Below are 17,481 nucleotides of genomic sequence, written 5' to 3' on the forward strand. Positions count from 1 at the left end.
AGGGTTTTGTTCCGTCCACCAGATCTGGAAAGCCAGCCAAGGCTCCTGTCGGAAGGAGACGTTTGCGGCCGCTGCTTCAAGGGAGGAGGTGCACCAAAGCGGCCTAGGCACCCCACTTTTCTGCAGATAACCGTGAACACCAGGGTGTTTTGTCTTTTTTTAATAAAAAGTCTGTATTCCAATGGACACACAAAACAAAACTGCGCTGAGAAAACAGTTCCATAAATTAAGTCTTAGGAGGAGAAGGATCGGAGAGAAGGCAGATTAAAAAGTCTGTACAGTGGGTGAAACCTTCCGCGGGCGGAGCGAAGGCAGGGGAGGGGGGAGAGGCCCAGGTCTAAATGAAGCGCACTTACAAATGAGTGACAAATACAAAGTCGGAGTATGAAAATAAGATTTTCTTTGAAAACACATCTTTTTTTTGGCACAGATTAAAAAAAAAGTATGTTGTGGGGATCAGATTTCTTTAGAGTTTTTATATATATATGTATATATATGTGTATATATGCGTGTGTGCATATACATATATACATACACACGCACACCCAGACACATACATATATATATATAAAATATTATATATATATATATATATATTTATATATACACACACCCACGGAGTCCTGCATAATACCACCAAGGACAAATTAGCTCTCCTTTTTATGCTTTGCGTTCAGTGTAAACTGTACATCCAGGATGGAGTAGGGAAACTGCGAGGGGGAGGGGAGGGGAGGGAGGGGGGGCTTCTGGAGAGCGTGAAATGCTCCTTGACCCACAGACTGGAGCGGAAAGTCCTGCGGTTCTGAGTCCACGCCGCCAGCTGCTGTGTGTGTGTATTGAGACATCCATCTAGCATACCACAACAACTCTTCAACTGTGCAAAGGTCCAAAGTCGCAAATTTTAGTGCAAAGTCAATTCCGGTTCCTCCTCTTCCTCATTCTCTCTAGCCAGCTGTCAAAAACAAAAAGCAGGCCCAGGAGGAGAGACCCCCCCACACACACAAACGCACACCTGGGCTCAGTTTGCCTCTGGGGTGCCTCCGAAGTCCATCTTCACCAAAGCCCAGTCTGTAAACATTCAAGGCCGTGGGAACCACCGCCCTGCTTGCTTGCTTGCTTGCTTGCTTGCCTGCCCGCCCGCCCGTCCGCCTGCCTGCCTGCCCGCGATGAGGGTTTGACCGAGGCCCAGCGGGATGGGAGGATCCAGTCCCTTCCTTTGTTCGCTTTCTCTCTCCTCCTCCTCCTCCTCCTGCCACGGGGCCAGGGAGGGCAACGTCTGTTCCCACTGAGTCGCTCAAACAGCTGCAATAACGATCATCAGGTGAGGCGAGATGTTGGAGATGCTGGCCAGCAGGTCCGGGGCCAGGCGGGAGAGGTGGCTCTCGGAGAAGTCACACGGTGGGAAGATCTGGAGAACGTAGGCAGGCTGGAAGAGAGAAGCGGACACGACACCGTGAGCCCCCAAAGCCTGGCCGGAGCAGCCGGTGAGCGGCGCGGCGGGAAGCAAGCTCAAGACGCACTGTGCCCCTGGCCTGGCAGGACACGGAAGGCTGGCATGGACACCGCCCTGGCCACGGAATCCCACAGGCTGTTCTCTGCATCGCATGACTCCTTTGGTAACCACCCTGACAAGGGAGCCGAGAGCAGTTGGCGCCGGCTCCCTTTCCTCCTGCTGGACACCTGCTTGCCCACCTGAGCTCTGAGAATCCCAAACTTATTGGAAATGGTGGCTCTGCTCAGAGAAGAGGCGGAGAACCGGAGCCCCCAAAGACTTGCCATCCTGGACAAGCCACCTCTGCCTCCGCTCGGCCTGCCTAAACGGCCACCTTTCAAGAACCATCTTCCGCTTCGCCCACCCCTTCCCTAGGATGTCCAAGCAGGCCAGGGCCATGTCCTTCTCTTTGATGCAGGAGACAAAGGAAAGGGTGATTTCCCCCCCCTTCCTACCTGGTTGGAGCCAGGGTTAGGAACGTTGATGATGCCGGCCGCTTGCTTGGCCTGTAGATAGCTAATAAAGGCCGCCTTGAGCGACTCGGTCTGGTTCACCACGTCCTCTTGATCTCGGCCACAGGGCAGGGCCAGCAGCAGGCAGTAGTCACTCTCCACCTGAAAGACACCAGGCAGCCCCCGGGCCTGAGGATCACGTCCCTCGGGCACCTCCAGAACCCAAGAACCATTTTGACCCGGAAAACGAGCAGCCTCGGGATGCTTGCAATAATTAGGCGTTTTTATTTTCTGGGCACAGAATTCTGTGACTTGCAAAAGTGTTTCCTCACCACACACACACACACACACAGAGCCTATCCTAAACCTGGGGAGGAGTGAGGAGGAATTGCTGCAAATGGGCCCGATCTTATCACTGCCCCTTTCTAAGCCAGGGACCTGGGTCCTTCCACCTGCATCCTTACTGACCTTGCAAACACGGGGAAATCAAGGCCAAGGCTGAGAGCCTGAACGACGAACCTCCTCCGGGGTTTCCGGCTCTCACTCCAGAATCCCACCGCTCCAGGTGGAGGCTCTGAACTCGGCCGTGGCAGAAGCGGGCGAGCTTCTTACTGGGGCGGTTTTTGCACCATTGCCTTTATAAAAGTAAGGGCTCGGCGCATAGTCCCTCCCTCCCCCCCCGCGCCACCCCCAGCGTTAACCACAGGCCTAGAAGGGTTGCTAAAGACTGGCAGAGGCACCTTGCCAAACAGGAAGGCAGGCTCAGCCCCGGGGCCTGATTCTTACCATCATCCGGCGGGTTACCCCTTCCAGCTGGGGGGCTTCCAGCCTCATCCGCTGGGCGATCCTCAGAGGAGGGCCACCCTCCGGGGCCGGCAAGGAGCGGTGCGCCAGGACGTTGTTCCCGGACACAAAGTGCAGCTGGACGGCCGCGGTGTCGTTCTTCAAGGCCAGCAGCCCCTGCCACACAATGGGGTACTTCTGCCAAGCCAAGGAAGAGCACAGGAAGGTTAATCCCCAGAGGCTGAGCTGCAAAAGAAGGGCCACTCTCGTCACCCCCCCACCCCGATTCTCCTCAGAAGTCCCAAGATCTGTCCTTCTCCCCCTTCCAGAGATGGCCGACTCACCGTCAGCAGCTGGACCATGTCCACTGGCCTCTGGGCGACCGAGTGACCGACAGAGTCCTGTTTCAAGGCCGACTGCGATTCGGAACGGGGTAAGGCCAGCCCTGGAGCTGCCCCAGGACCGGCAGTGGTTGGAATAAAGAGGGCCGGCTTCGGAACTTGAGCTTGGTGGGAAGATGGGAGCTCCTGCTTCACTGAGGCGGCGACGGGAGAAGGGTAGGAGGTCTGGCTCGGGTGCAAGTGGGGCTCCATCTGCTGGACATGCCTGTTGACCACGGGGTGGAGGGAGGGGTCTGGCCCCGTTGACTGGGCTCCTTTGGGCTCTTGGGAGATCTGAGGGGTTTTGCTGTGAGCTGGCTGGTTGGGGTGTGAATGTTCCCCTTCAGGCAGACCCTGGGAGATGGGAGTAAAAGGAGACGCCTTAGGCAGGAGCCTCCCATGCGTACACTGGCCCCTCTGGCTCTTAGGCAGGGCCAGGCATAGGCCTACTCAAGACAGCCCTGCTCTCCCCTTCATCCGAAGACCCTCTGCCAAATCCCCAAGGCAGCTCTCTCCCCACAGCACTGCCATGTGCCCCCACTCCGCCCTTCAGCCCAGGCTAAGCAGGGGACGCCCTCTCGGGAGTGCCCCAGGCAAGGGGAAGGAGACCCCCAAGGTTGCTTTTGGCGCAATTTGGGCACGACCGCTAAAAAGCAGGAAGCCCACCCACCCACCCTTCCCTGGCTGTTGGGCTGTTCGCACCAATTGCTCTCGGGAGGTGCATGTCCTACCCTTGGACCCTCAGCTGCAGCCCCACCGTGACAAACATGATAAAGAGAGCAGATGGGCCCACGAGTGGCTATCCTGGGACAGATGGGTCCCAGGTGGCTGGTTTTGGCTGCTGACCAAGGGCACCCCTGCCTACCCACGAAGGCCTTGGCCTGAGGCAGAAACCAAGCTCCCGGGCTTACCTGGGAAGGGGTCATGCTCCGGGAAGGAAGCCCGATCGGTGATCCCCCAGAAAACGGAGGGTGGCCAAGCTGAGCGGCTGGGTGGTAGCTTCGCATGTCGCCGTACACCGGCCGATAATCGTGGAAGGAAGTCCCGCTGGGGTGCATCATCTGCACCCCGTGAGGTACAACCACCGGCTGGGTCAAAGGCAGTCCTGGCAGCTGGCCGCTTAGGAGCCGGGGCTCGTTGTGGGGCGAGTGGGCCATCTTGACTTCGGAGGCCTTGGCCGTCTCTTTGCCTGCCTTGGTGGCCGGCGGCGTTTTCACAGATCTCCCTTCGGGCGTTCTGGACTGCCGCGACTCTGGGTGATGCTCGCTGCCCACTCCAGCCATGTGCGGGTGCATCATCACTCTCACGTCGCGAGGAACGCTGTACTGATCGAGCCGGATGCCGGTCGGATGCACGCGGTAGTCTGGCTGCATGACCAGCACGTCGGACTGCACAGGAGCCGAGCCCCGGCACGCTGGGTGGTGGTAGTGCATCTCTTCCTCGGAGGCGTGCTGGGAAGACAGAGGCGGCATGACCATCTCCCTGATGGGGGCTGGCTGGGGAGTGCTGGACCGCTGCGACTGCAGAGGGGCCCTGGGTGAGTGGAGGGCCTCTGGGCGGAGGCCATAGGGAAGGCCTGGCAGCGGAGGGGTGTTCATGCGCACTTCCCCCTGGGAGAGGTGGCCCAGGGAGACTGTCTGGGTCACGCTGTGGGGGGGCATGATCACAGACTGCTCCGGGTGCATGCTGGAGATGTACTGGGGCATGGGAATCCCTGGGCAAGGGGAGCCTTGAAGGCCCAGCATGGAGTTGTTCCCCGACAAGGCAGGGGAAGCGGGGCCCCCGGGGTGACAAGCTCTCGGGAAGGGAGATGGGGAGTGGCCGCTGGTGCGGGGGGAGAGCGGCTCTTGCTTGGCGACCAAGTGAGACACGGGTCTGTCGGCGGGACCTCCCGGCCCGGTGCTCACGTGGTTGGCCTCAGGATACAACTTGGCAGACAATGAAGGATGGTGAGGACCCACCCCGGGGCTCAAATTGGAGGGCTGAAGGGCTTTGCTCTCCCCTTTCAGAGAGGTGGGATCCGGAAGCTTCTTGTTAGCGGAAGAGGCGATGGTTTGAGAGAGGACCATCTGGTTGTGCACCAGGATGGACGGAGTGTTGGTGGACTGGGAGGAGAGCACTTTAACTGGGCAAGACTGAGCAGCAGCTGCCTGGGCAGCGTCGGACTTTTCCGAACTGCTACTGCGCTCTGCCTTGACAGGGGGAAGCACAGGGGAGGGGCTGTACTGCTGGGTCCCCAGGACCAAGGCTGGGGTGGAGGCGCTCCCGTAGCCCACAGGGGCCGGGGAGCCCTTTGGCATCGACTGAGAGGGACCAAGGGACTCCTGCTTAATCTGGGACTTGGACACAGACTGCTGAAATTCAATGTCTACTGCACTGGCCGGGGGAATCTGGCTAATTTTTGCAATGATCCGCTGGGAGCCTTCCGTCTTCTGTCCCGAATAGCTCAGGAGCACCACCCCTTCGGAGGTATTGACGCGAAGGCCTGGGCTGGAGCCCGCTTCCACCGGCCGGTCCTCAATCACAGCCATGGAGCCCGGGTGGAACCGGCTGTTGTCGTTGGGACTGGGCCTCTGCTTGTATTTGGGGGAAACGGCAGTCACCAGGCATGTCTGGGGCTGGGAGGCTTGTTTCACCAGGGTGATCCGGGGGGTCTCCTCAAGGTCAATGCTGTGGGGCATCCTGCTGATCACGGAAGTCGCCTTGGGGGCCAGGACAGAGACCGCCTTTTCTTTCTCGGCCAAAACGAGGGGCTCTCCAACCGGCAGGTCCAAGTTGTTTGCAGTAGGAACGGGAGACTTCTCTTCTAGAGCCGGCCGGGGAACCTCTGCCGGAGGGCGAGGGGGTGTTTCCTCCACGCGAGGGGAGCTCACGGGCTCGGCTATAGCTGTGGTGACATACGTGGAGGTGGCCACCCCGGTTGCGGGCACATATTTGGGCTCCATCAGGATCTTGCGCAAAGTGCTAGAGTTGGGGTCAATGTCCGATGCTTTCGTGTCAGGGGGAAGAGCTGGCGGTGGGGTGGAGCGAGACCGCGTCTCCTCGTGCTTCACAATCCACTCGGTCACCTTGGTGGTGCTGGGATGCAGAGGGACCACGCCAACCTGGGCTGCGGGGGGAAGCTTCAGTGCTGCCGCAGTGGGAACTGTAGGCAAAGGTGCGCTTGGAGGCCTATCCGGAGAGGGAACGGGAAGGTTTTCGGCCACCGGCTTCACTCTGAACCCGTCCTGACCTCCCTCGTCCACGGGAACAGAGGGCAGCAACCCATTTGAGGGACTGGGCCCCCGCTCAGTAAGGGGGTCCTGCGAAGCTGCCTCCAGAGGTCTGGCCACGCTTGCCTGGGGAATTCCCAGTCGGGAGGGGACTGCCGGAGGGAAGGCTTTTCCCTGACTGTCATCTGACATGGCTCCTTCAGGGGTCCCCGTTACTTCTGGGACACTGGGGGATTTGCTCTGGGCTCTGTCGGCCTCAAGCGTCCTAAATTCCATCAGGTCTCCTTTCTTGCTGGTGCTCCGCTTGCGCCTGGGCCGTGTGGACTTCTGGCGCCCACGCTCCTTCCGAGCACCCTCCGCCTCCTGGGAGGTTTCTGCCTCCTGGGCTGAGTTGGAGGATTCACTTAGGCTGACTTCAGCTTCTTTGCTTTCTGTCTCCACGTTGGCTGAGCCGGGGCCCGGCGGCTCCCCCGAAGCAGCTTCTGCGTCTAAGATATTGCTGACGGCCTGGTCTGTCTCGGGCTCCATGTCCTCTCGGGCGGAAGGCAACACCAAGGGTTCACCGGGCAAGTCAGCCTCGGAGTCAGCAGGGTACGTTGGTGGAGCTGCAAAGCCTTCTCCCTCGGCCACGATGTCATTGATGATGGACCCTATGGCAGCCGCCAGCTCCGTTTCGCTGGCCTGGTGGGCGGGCTTATCCCCCTCTTCGTCCTGGCGAACGTCGGACACCTCAGCCGCCTGCTGTTCCTTGTAGGCCGCAATCGCCGGGCCTTCCGTCAGCTTGGCAATGTTCTCCACCGCCTGCTCGAGCTCAATCTGCTTGGCCAGCTGGTCAGCTTCGGGAACCCGGGCTGTTTCGCAGGCGCCTTCTTTCCTGGTGTCCTGGAGAGGGTCTTCGGCCTCGCTCTTTGGGAGCTGCGGAGAGAGTTTGTCTTCTTTGGGGGGGCTTTTACTTTTGGCTGGGAAGGGGGACAAGGGCTCCCCTTCCTCCTCGCTGGGCCGTAGCGCCCCTTTCACTTCGTCCACATTGAGACGGATCTCAACATTTTTTAGGCTTTTAATCAGAGATGCTTTATCGACAGCCTTGATGCTCCTAGAGCGTCCCCTTTTGGCCTTTGTCGCTTTGTCTGGAATAAATTTTCTTTCAACAATTTCAACAGGGCAGCCTTCCGATGTATGTTTAGACATCTCCACTTCCTTCCGGTCTCGCTTTGGCTCGTGGGGGACGGTCTCCTTCTCTGCCTTGAGCTTGCCACAGTTCTCGCTGATGTGCAGCCCTTGGCCGGGGGGATTGAGGGTCTCCTCGGCCTCTGGGGACGCCTCTAGCTTAGGTTCGTTCTTCCCCTTTTTAGCCACCAGCGTCTGGCTGTGGAGCAGCTTCTGCGATCTGGGCGAGCGCCATCCCTCTGTCGGCTTCAGGATGTCTACCGTCTCTTTCCCTTCAGCTTCTTCTGCCTCCTGTGGCTGCACCGGTTCAACCTTGACAGGAGAGACTTCCTCCTCGGGTTTGCGCCGTGCCTTGGGAGGTCGGCCTCGTCTGGGAGGGGTGGGAAGAGTTGCCGGGTCTGGGGGTTCTCGTTCAATTCTTTTCCTGGTTGGCCTGGTGACTTCCACGACCTCTTTAACAGACGACGGCAGGTCGTGATCTCCCGTAGTTGCGTAAATAGACCTCACATTTCTACGTCTGGTGCGGCCCACTGGCAAACTGGGCTCCGGGTTTTCTGGCTCTGCCACCACTGCAGCGCTTGGAGACTTAGCCACGTTCCTTGAGCCCTTCTCCGCTTCCACCTTCAGTTCCAGGACCTTCAGAGTTTCCCCCCGGGGGGAGCCGGAGCGTTTCAGCTTCTCTCGATCGATCCTTTCGCTCTTCCTCGTGGCTGGTTTCTCTGCCACGCTGGCCACTATAGACTGAACGGGGGTTTTGGAACGTCTGTTTTTATACAACTTTTTGTCTTTCGCTACCACAGGAGGCTCAGCTTCCACCTCCGTGTCAGAAACAGCAGGCAGGACCTCAGCCAGGGCCTCTGCTTTCTGGCCAGCTCCACACTCCACGGCTGGGGGAAAAAGGTCTTCTTTAGGTTCGGGCAGCGCCTCAGACTTAGCTGCCAATTTGTGCGGCAGCGAGCCCAGTTCAGCTTCTGGGTCTGCCCCAAGAGCCGCTTGGGAGAAGGAAGAGCCGGGGGTGGGCGGTTTGGTGTCCAAACAGGAATGGTTTTCGAGAGCTCTAGCGTCTTCCTCGGGAGCTGCCGTGGAAAGGGCACTGTCTTTGCTGTGATCCACCATGGGAGCGACTTCAAGGTACTCAGGGGGATCAGCTTTAACAAGGTCCTCTGGAAGGGCCTTGACCCCTTCCAGCACCGCAGGCCCAGGCTCCAGGAGCTTCTCCTCCCTCAAAGGAGGAGGCGCCTCCATGAGGGGCTTCTCACCCCCGGCTTTCTCCGGAAAAAGAGGCAGGGGTTCAGGGGGGATGTGGGCAGCTGGCGAGGGTCCCACGGGGACGGGCGATTTGTGCTCTGGCTCATGATGCTCAGACCCGGCTTCGGGAGTCTTGGGCCGGTTTTCCTTGTCTTCCTGTTTTTCGACTTCTTTGGGCTTCTGGTCTTTTTCCTTCTCCTTTTGCTGCATTCGGGTGAGCTCCACAAACCTGCTGTGGAAGAGAATCACGGGTTCGGGCATGAAGTCCGAGATGCTGTTGGTCCCATCTAGAGACGCTTGTCTGCTGTACAATCTGCCCGACAGGAAATCGAGCTGTTCGTCTCTCTTCTCCAAGTGCTGCAGGCGCTTAGAATCCTGCTCGAAAATGGAGCTGTGCAAAAAACGGGACGCAAAGAGCTCCTGCCTTTCCTGTTCTTCTTCTTTGTGATCCTCTTTCTTATCATCCAACTTCCCTCCCGAGTCTGGCCTGATTTTTTTCTTCTTCATATACCAGGAGGGAATCGGCCTCGGGGCAGAATCTACTTTCTCTTTGTCCTTATTGTTTCTGAAGCTAGCAAATCTTGAATCCCAGTCGAGAAAAGACCAGTTTTCCTCTCGTGACGAAGAGAGGGATTTGGCTCTCTCCAGCAAGGCTTTTGTATCCGGGGTGATGGTCTTGTCCAAAGCAAAAGAGTAAAATTTATTCCTCTCTAAGGAAGTCGGCAACCGCTCCTCTCGCTCACGTAGTTTCTCTTCCCTGTCTCTTAATAAAAAAGACAACCTAGAGCCCTCCAGGAAAGGAGAGGGCCTAGGAGAGCGGGGCTTTGCCTCGCCCTCGTCCTCTGAGTCTGAGGGCACCTCCCCCGGTTCCAGATCCCGGATGGAGCGCTTTCGGATACTGTCCCGTTTGACGATGCTACTTGGGAAGCTAATATCCACCCGCCCGGGTTCTTGCTTCACGTGAGAGTCCCATCGGGCTGGTTCCTCCTCTGAAGTCAAGGCAGACAGCTTTAATTTAGTAATCTCTACCATCTGCTCCCTTCTACTCGAATCGTAAGGGTTAAATTTCAAGGCATCTTCCGTCATGGACACATTTGGATACGGAAGCCCCTTTTCTTCCATTCTAGGGGATTCTTTTGCTTCTTTGAAAGTTATCAGCCTGGGGGAATCCAGCACTTCCTCCTCCTCGTGGAATGGGAAAGGCCTCAGGCCAGGAGAACTGATGGTCCTCTCAGAGTCTTCGCTCACCTGGCGGGAGCTTCGGTAGTTTCTCTCCCTCTTGGTGCTGATCTCAAACTCAAAGGCCTCGCAGGATTTCTTCCGCTTACTTGGAGGGGAGTCGTCCGTCACGTCTTGCGGGGGCTTCCCCACTTCGTGCACCAGGCTGCGCCGCTCAAAGTCATCCAGGTCCCTTTTGGGACTGCCAAACCGCTCGTGTTTGGCGGTCTCCATTTCCATTTGCTGCTTTAGCCGCCGGCTTAGCTCCATTTGCTTGCGATAGCTCTGGGTGTGATCTATGTCGATAGGAATTTTCTGTTCCACATCCGAGGAAAGAGGCTTTTCGTGGGCCACTTTACGGTCAGAGGGTTCCTCGGGAAAACTGCAGTAGTTTTTCCAAAGCTCGTCCCGCTCTGCTCCCTGCTCATCTAACAGCGGTGCATGTTTGTGCTGCAGTTTTATGGAATTCACCCTTCTGGAGGAGACCTCAAGGACTTCTAGGGGCTCATCAGTCACTTCCCCCAGCCTAACCTGGAGCTCTAGAACGGGCCGTGAAACAAGGCCTATGGGAAGGCCCATGGGCTCTGTAGTGTCTTTGGGACTGGCCACGCTAGTCCGTCTTTCCAGCTTGATTTTCCTAGATTCCCTTTTAATGGCCTCTTTTCTCAAGGATTTCCTTTCGGATTCCACCACATCCATCTGCTTTTTCAAAACAACTCGGCCTTCCTCTTCCTCCTGACTGCTTCTTTTGATTTCCATTTTTTGCTTGTCAGATTTTAGGTTTGCCTCAGCGAAACGTCTTTTGCGAGCCTCCAGTTTTTCTAGGTCCACCGGATAGGCCACTTCACTGGACGGGTCTGCCTTCAGGTGCTTCTTAGGCTTCAGCTTCCCATCCTTGTCCACCACCTCAATGTGGCTGGCCAGGACCTTCTCTTTGGGCACTTTGGTTCTGACGGATTCGAGCTTCAGCGGGTCCGACTTGGTCTGATCCGCCTGGGAAATCTGCATTTTCTGATCGGGCAAGGGGGGCTTGATGGGATCGCTCTCCAGCTTCCCTCTCAATTTCTCCAGCTGAGGCTGGTCGAGGACCTTCCCTTCCTTTTCTCTCACTCGGGTCAGCACCACGCACGGCATGAGATCCAGGCGGTTCTTAGCAGCTCCCTCCCTCTCGGCTCTTTCCCGGCTCTGCTTGCCGCTCCCTTTCGGCTTTTCAGGACTGGGCTCCCTTTCGTTTTCCGGGTCGGTTTCTGAAGACGGGGAACTAGAAGAATGCACTTTGGCCTTGCGCTTCTGCTTCTCTGCTTTTTCCTTCTCGAGCTTCTCCGGCTTCTCTTTCCTCACCAGGCGCTTGTCTTTATCCAGCCGCTCGGGCTCAAAAGCCCGCTCTTTTTCGGGTTTTTCATTTTTGGCATAGCGCTCGAGGCGGCCTTTGTCCACTTTGTCGTAACGGGGCGGAGAAAGGGAGCTGCAGCTGCCGCTGCGCTCGGAAGAGCGGCTGTAGATCCGCCTCTCAGAGTCGCTCGGCAGCCGCTCCGACTGCGACGGGGAGGCGCTGGGGCTCTGCGGCCGCCGGGAGTGAGTGGGGCTTTGACTCCTTTCCAGGGGCCTCCTCTCGTGCTCTCGGTCAGACTCAAACCGCTCGCGCTCGCGCTGCCGGTAGCTGTACTCCCTGATGTCTTGCTCATAAGTGTCTCCCCTGTAGTCTCGGTATTCCCGGGGGTCATCGTAATACCGGGGGTCATAATAGTCTCCCTGGTAAAGCTCCCAATCGGCATAAAAGTCCCTGCCTCGAGCCGGGTATTCCCTCCGAGGGTCTTCCGGATACGTCCCCGGTGTCCGAACAGCCTCGTAATAGGTACGATCCGCAGCATAGTCATAGGATGCTCTTCTTTCATCCCTGCCAAAACCAGGGAGAGAAAAGGGTTAGTTGAAACATCACAGGACGTCACGTGCAGATTGATCGCGATTCGCACAGATTCAAGAGAAGGCAGCTCAAAAGAGAGCAGGGTTTTAAACAGAGCTCATCCCCCTCGTGAACTGAAGCCAGGTATGACAAGAGCATCTAGTCTAATCCTCTAAGCACCGCTGGATCTATCATGCCATCCCTAAAAGAGGGACCTCCATGTTCTTTTTACGCTCTCTGGTAGAGACCTCGCTGCTGAATAAGGCAGCCTATTCCTCTGTCTAAAGGCTTGACCGGTCCGGACACTCCTCCTGATCAGCAACCTAAACTTATTTCCTTGCAGTTTTAACCTCCTGGTTTTCTGGGGCGAGAGGGAAGAAGGCCCTCCTTCACCATGTCTTTCAAACTGTCAGTCTCACCCACCAACCCCCCCCCCCAAATAAAATACAGCATGGCAGGAGTGGGAGGTTAATGGTATATATAAATAGAAAGAAGAGGCTGGATTTAAAGTTGATAGATAACTCTTCTGAACTGACCAATGTTTTATTTTAGCTATTAGTTTCCTCTTCGACAACCATAACTTTACAGGACACAAATTAAACATTGCGCCAAGCAGACGCTTTGCCGCGGAGAGGAAAAATACGTCCCTGTTCGGTCGAGAATCGTTTTCCAATTCCAAAAATGTGGAGAAAGGCAACGACGTGCGAAGAAAAAGGCTCACCTTCTTTCTGCAAACATTTCGTAGAAGTCTCGAATGTCCTGACCCGTTTTCTCCATAGAATGGTAGAAGGCCTGCTGGCTCTCGCGGTTTGCAAAATCCACCTGAAAGGTAGTATGACTTAGGCGGGCCGTTCTCCTCTAGTCTGGCTAATTGCCAGATCGTGAAATGTGAAAAAATATTCCCACACAGGTTTACACCCCCCCCCAGAAGCACAACAATGAAAAAAAAAATGGAGGGAAAGCCAAATGCAGGGGGACAGACCCCACCCCAAATGGTCCTCATCAGAAAAATAGGACGCCTTGTTGCTCTGGAGAAGATGCTAACTTTCCTAGAAGCTTGTCAGTTAAAGAGGAAACTCATGGAAGCCTCAGTTTCTTCCTGGGCTGCCTGATTGTGAGCACAGGGACCCCGTCCCCTCTGGCCCACTGAAACAGACCGAGCCTTCTCACCAGCTGTTTCTTTGCCTGTCAAGCTCTCTATGTCCCCCCAGTGCAACTTCTGATAATGATCTCCATGTGGCAACCCCAAAGAAGCCCGGGAACCCTCTGATTCCTAGAAAATCAAGCGGCAGCTCTCACAGGCCAGCGGTTAAAAGGCTGAAGGCAAACACAGAAGAGAATCATCCCACCACACTTCCCAGCTTTCCCGCTACTGTCATCTAAGAAAGCCACAGGGCAGGTTCAAACTGCTGGAGCTGCCGGTTAGGAGGACGTTCACAGGACCATCCCGGCTTCGCTGTCAGGTTCAGCTCCTGATTGGAGATGAGACACTGCGCTAGGCGCCATAAACACGGTCCATATGTGAAAGGGAAGGGAAATCTGAGCAAAGCAATAGCAGATTAGAAGGCAGGTAGAACTGCATGTAACAACAGAAAGGGGGGGGGGGAGGCTCATATTCCCGTCGAGAATAAAAATTATGATCACTCTAACTGGGGTTATTTTATGCCGGATAGCTATGAGAAAAATATTCTGTCACAGAGAAATTCCCTTACTTATTTTTTTTTTATAAAAAAAATGGGTCTTGAAGAAGCTAATTTTGCAGACCTTAATTTTATTCCCGCTGATTTTTCTCCCCTTGGTTTCTTTGACAGCTGCCTGTGCGTATTCTACCTCGTTGTAGAGTACCAACGCCATGCCTTTTAAGTGATCAAACGCCACCTGTGAAAACAAAATGAAAAACAAATGGAGAGGGGAGAAAGGGGGAAGAATCGTCATAGTAGCTGAAGCCAAGAGAGAGTTTTTCAACTATTTCAGAGACAAGGATGACAAGAATTTTGAACGTTCTCTGGGGGGCATCATAATTTTGCTTTCTAATTCCTTGTCCACCACAATCGTTCTTCGTGGACTAAAAACAGGAGCTAGCATTTGGAGCAGTTATCCAAAAAAAAAAGGGGGCAAACCATCACGGCAAGTCTACCGATGTTCCTGAATGTTCTGCTTCTGTTTCAATCCAACAGGCTTGTTCAAGAGGCTTTTCCAGCCCAAGCTGGGCCCAACAGAACACACTGTTTATTTATCCTGCAATGTTACAGAGGCCGCTGGGCAGAAGTCAAGATCAACTTGAATAGAGCTTTAAAAGGAGCCTGCTGGCAGAGCCATAGACCAGCTTCCAAAACTAACGTGAAAATAGAACTCGGGCGTGGTCGTGCTCCAGGCCCAAACAGACTAGGCCAGGGGTCTTGAAACTTGGCCCTTTTATGACTTGTGGACTTCAACTCCCAGCGTGCCTGGCTGAGGAATTCTGGGAGTTGATGTCCACAAGTCATAAAAGAGCCAAGTTTCAAGACCCCTGGACTAGACGATGGAGCACTTTGCAGGACAGACGAAAGCCCGAGAGGGAAGGGGAGAGAGAGAGAAAAATGCATCCCAAGTAGGGGTCAGAAAGGCAGGCCAACTCATGCAACGGAAGACCGGCCCACCTACCTTCACCACAGGGCCGTAGCGGCAGAAATGTCGGGTCAAATACTGATCCGTGAGGTTTGTCGCTAGTCCATCCAGCCACACGCAGTTGGTAGGCATGCTCTTCCCAAAGCCCAGCTGGACACCCAAGTGGAAAACAGCCAGCCAGACAAGAAACGCACAATTAAACTCATTTGAACAAGACTGTTATGGAAATAATCATGCTTCTGTGGCCAGCGTCAACAAGTGCTCTCTTTAATGTCATTTGGACACGCTCACTCCCAGGGCAAGTCGACTAGGATAAGCTCCCCTGTGTGGTGCCGTGAAACAAAGTAATTAAGGGGGAAGATGGGGAATGCCCTTTGACATCCCTGCGACACTTGACCTCTAGGCCAAGCCTGCCAACAAGGTGGCCCAGAAATTGCCATCGAGAGGAGAGAAAAAGGAACCGGGAAGAGTGGGCCTCCCTGATTCATTCCATCCGGATGCTGCAGAATCTATGCCAAGAGTAACAATAACAGAGGTACACAACTAAGAAAACTGAAAATTAATAGCCTAAACAATTAGATAATATGCACTGATGGAGCCGCTACTGAATAAAGAAGAAGAATGAACAATAAACAAAGGGGACAAGGCATTACCTACCAAGCACTCTCTGGAAGAGCTCCACCTTAACAATCTACAGTTTCATTAATAATCTAATAGCCTAACTTAGAATCGGGGTCAGAAATGAAGGAAATAATGGGCACCGCCCAGAGCCATGCCCTAGAGGGGGCTCCACGTACCTTGAGGCGATTGTTTCCGAGATATTCTCCATCCATTTTTTTGATTGCTTTGCAGACACTGGCAATATCGCAGTACTGCAGGAAGGCGTATTGAGGGATCCCATTCACTTTCTTAATGTCAATATCCTGGTGGGGAAGGAAAGCATTAAGGGAGGGTCTAAACTGGCAGCACCATGGAGGCGGCTGGATCAGGCAGGTATTCTGTACTTCCCTCAAGAGATCCCCCCCCCCCCGGCCACAGGGCAGCTAATACACACCTGGCTGGGCTGCCCTATCAATGAACACTCCCTCCCTTTCTTTTCTAGGCCTGAATATCCAGAAGGTCCATTTCCAGAGGGAAGTAGTGCCGAAGGCGAAGGAAGGCACCTGGCACCCTGCACCAACAACTGGAGGCTCTTTGCTACTGTCCAACAGCCCAGCCAGCTCTCATTATTGAAAAAAAGAAGCCTAGCCAGTCCATCTGGTCTGCACTTACTCTCCTTGAACTGGAAGCTAAGAGGAAAGGGCAGAGAGGGAAAACTCCAATGGCTGCCTCTGAGCCTTCCTCTCCAGGTATCAACAACACTTCCCTATGAGCGAGCGTGCTCCGGGCTGACTGTGCGCACATCACTGGAGGTTTTTAAGAAAAGTCTGGACAGCCACCTGTCTGAAATGGCACAGGGTCTCCTGCTTGAGCAGGGGGTTGGACTAGAAGACCTCCAAGAACCTTTCCAGCTCTAGTCTGATTCAATTTGATTCATTGCTGACCAAGTCCAATACTCTAGTCCAGAGGTCCCCAACCCTTTGGGGCACCAGGGACCGGTTCCGTGGAGAGAAGTTTTCCTGCGGATCGGAGGGCGTGGTTTTGTGTGCTGCCTGCATCCCACGGATGGGGCTTTGCTTGTTTGTGCGGACCGGTTGCTGGCATGCCACGGCCCGGTGCTGGTCCATGGACCGGGGTTTGGGGACCCCTGCTCTAGTCTGCCATTCCTTTGCAATTCCCAGCTCTGAAGACCGTAAGTGATTAATGAAAACAATTGTCTCTTTTTCTTCACTAAGCTGATGGCTTATCAGAAACCGAAGGGGCACGGAGTACACCTCACATGTGTGATATATGGAGAGAGAGTGCCCAAATCTAATGGAATAAACGCCAACGTCCCATAAAAGGAGAACACACAGATATTTTGCCTTGAAACTAGGCAACCTGGTTAGCTGAAGCATACAGAGGTGAAGAAGAAGAGACACGGCAGAGGTGTACGGAATTATGCTTTGTGTAAACAAAGTGCATAAAGAGAAACCGTCTTCCTCTTCCTCAAATATTAGACAAGTCATCTAATGAAACTGAATCCTGAAAGATTTAGGCCAGGCAAAGATATTTTTTATTATTATTATTATTGTTATTATTTTTGCACAAGGCTGGAATATGCCACCGTGAGACATGCTGGCTACGAGCTTGGCTGGCTTCCAACAAGGGTTGGATTAAGCCATGGAAGACGTGGGGATCTTGGTCCTGAGGACTCACGCAATGCCTCTGAAGGCCATCTGCCCAGCTCCTTTGTGCAGCCGGTGGGCCACTGTGGGAACAGACCGCTGGGCTAAACTGGCCAGAGATCCGAATCCAGCAGGGCACAACTTGCACTCTTCTCCTCCCAGAAAGTAACACAGGCACACCACTGCTTTAATTTTCATGACAACGCATGGCAAAAAGAGAGAGCACGGTGCCAGCAAGGGAGGGAAGGTCTGAGCAATCAGCTGCTCAGAGCAGAATAAATGGTGCCTTTGATCAAGCAGACAAGAAGGGCAACCGATTTCCCTAGAAAATCTGCGTCTCAGCACAGGTGGGTTAAGCAAAGCTTTGCTCAACTGGGCGGGTGTTAAATTTTCCCGTAAACAGTTCACGGAACTGACAATGTCGTTTATCATCACAAGTGGAACCTCCGCAAAGATTCTGTTGTCACTTTCCCTTCGCTACAACTCCGTCTCTTCCTCTCAAATGTTTCTCCCGGGCTACACAAAAAAAGGGTGAAAAAGCACGGCTAGCCATATTTGCTGATGCCGTTTTGCCTTTTCACAGGTGTGGGAAACCTCCCCTGGACAAATCAAGGCGAACTTCGGCTGTTTCACCACCACGGAGGAGGGTGGTAGGGGTAGGAAGGGCTGCCTGGGGTCACCTGGCACTTATCTGGGCAAGGGTGTGGGAGAGGGATGGCAGCCCTTCAAGCCATTATCTTCAAGAGACTATA

At 54.7% G+C, this 17,481-nt stretch overlaps 1 protein-coding gene across 1 annotated transcript in view; it reads right to left on the minus strand.

Annotated features, from left to right (window-relative positions):
* Positions 1-1,259: 1,259 nt before the first annotated feature.
* The window catches only part of SPEN (spen family transcriptional repressor), a 51,468-nt gene continuing 35,246 nt past the window's right edge, over positions 1,260-17,481 (minus strand). The window contains exons 6-15 of the mRNA XM_015825786.1: positions 15,735-15,751; positions 15,260-15,385; positions 14,499-14,612; positions 13,620-13,733; positions 12,577-12,677; positions 4,019-11,849; positions 3,072-3,461; positions 2,731-2,925; positions 1,948-2,106; positions 1,260-1,426 (exon numbers count right to left, since the gene is read on the minus strand). Coding sequence (XP_015681272.1) covers positions 1,295-1,426; positions 1,948-2,106; positions 2,731-2,925; positions 3,072-3,461; positions 4,019-11,849; positions 12,577-12,677; positions 13,620-13,733; positions 14,499-14,612; positions 15,260-15,385; positions 15,735-15,751 — 9,179 coding nt within the window. The 3' untranslated portion in view covers positions 1,260-1,294. The remainder of the gene's footprint in view (positions 1,427-1,947; positions 2,107-2,730; positions 2,926-3,071; positions 3,462-4,018; positions 11,850-12,576; positions 12,678-13,619; positions 13,734-14,498; positions 14,613-15,259; positions 15,386-15,734; positions 15,752-17,481) is intronic.

Source organism: Protobothrops mucrosquamatus, unplaced genomic scaffold (assembly GCF_001527695.2).
Source record: "Protobothrops mucrosquamatus isolate PMUCROS unplaced genomic scaffold, P.Mucros_1.0 scaffold2803, whole genome shotgun sequence".
Taxonomy (NCBI): domain Eukaryota; kingdom Metazoa; phylum Chordata; class Lepidosauria; order Squamata; family Viperidae; genus Protobothrops; species Protobothrops mucrosquamatus.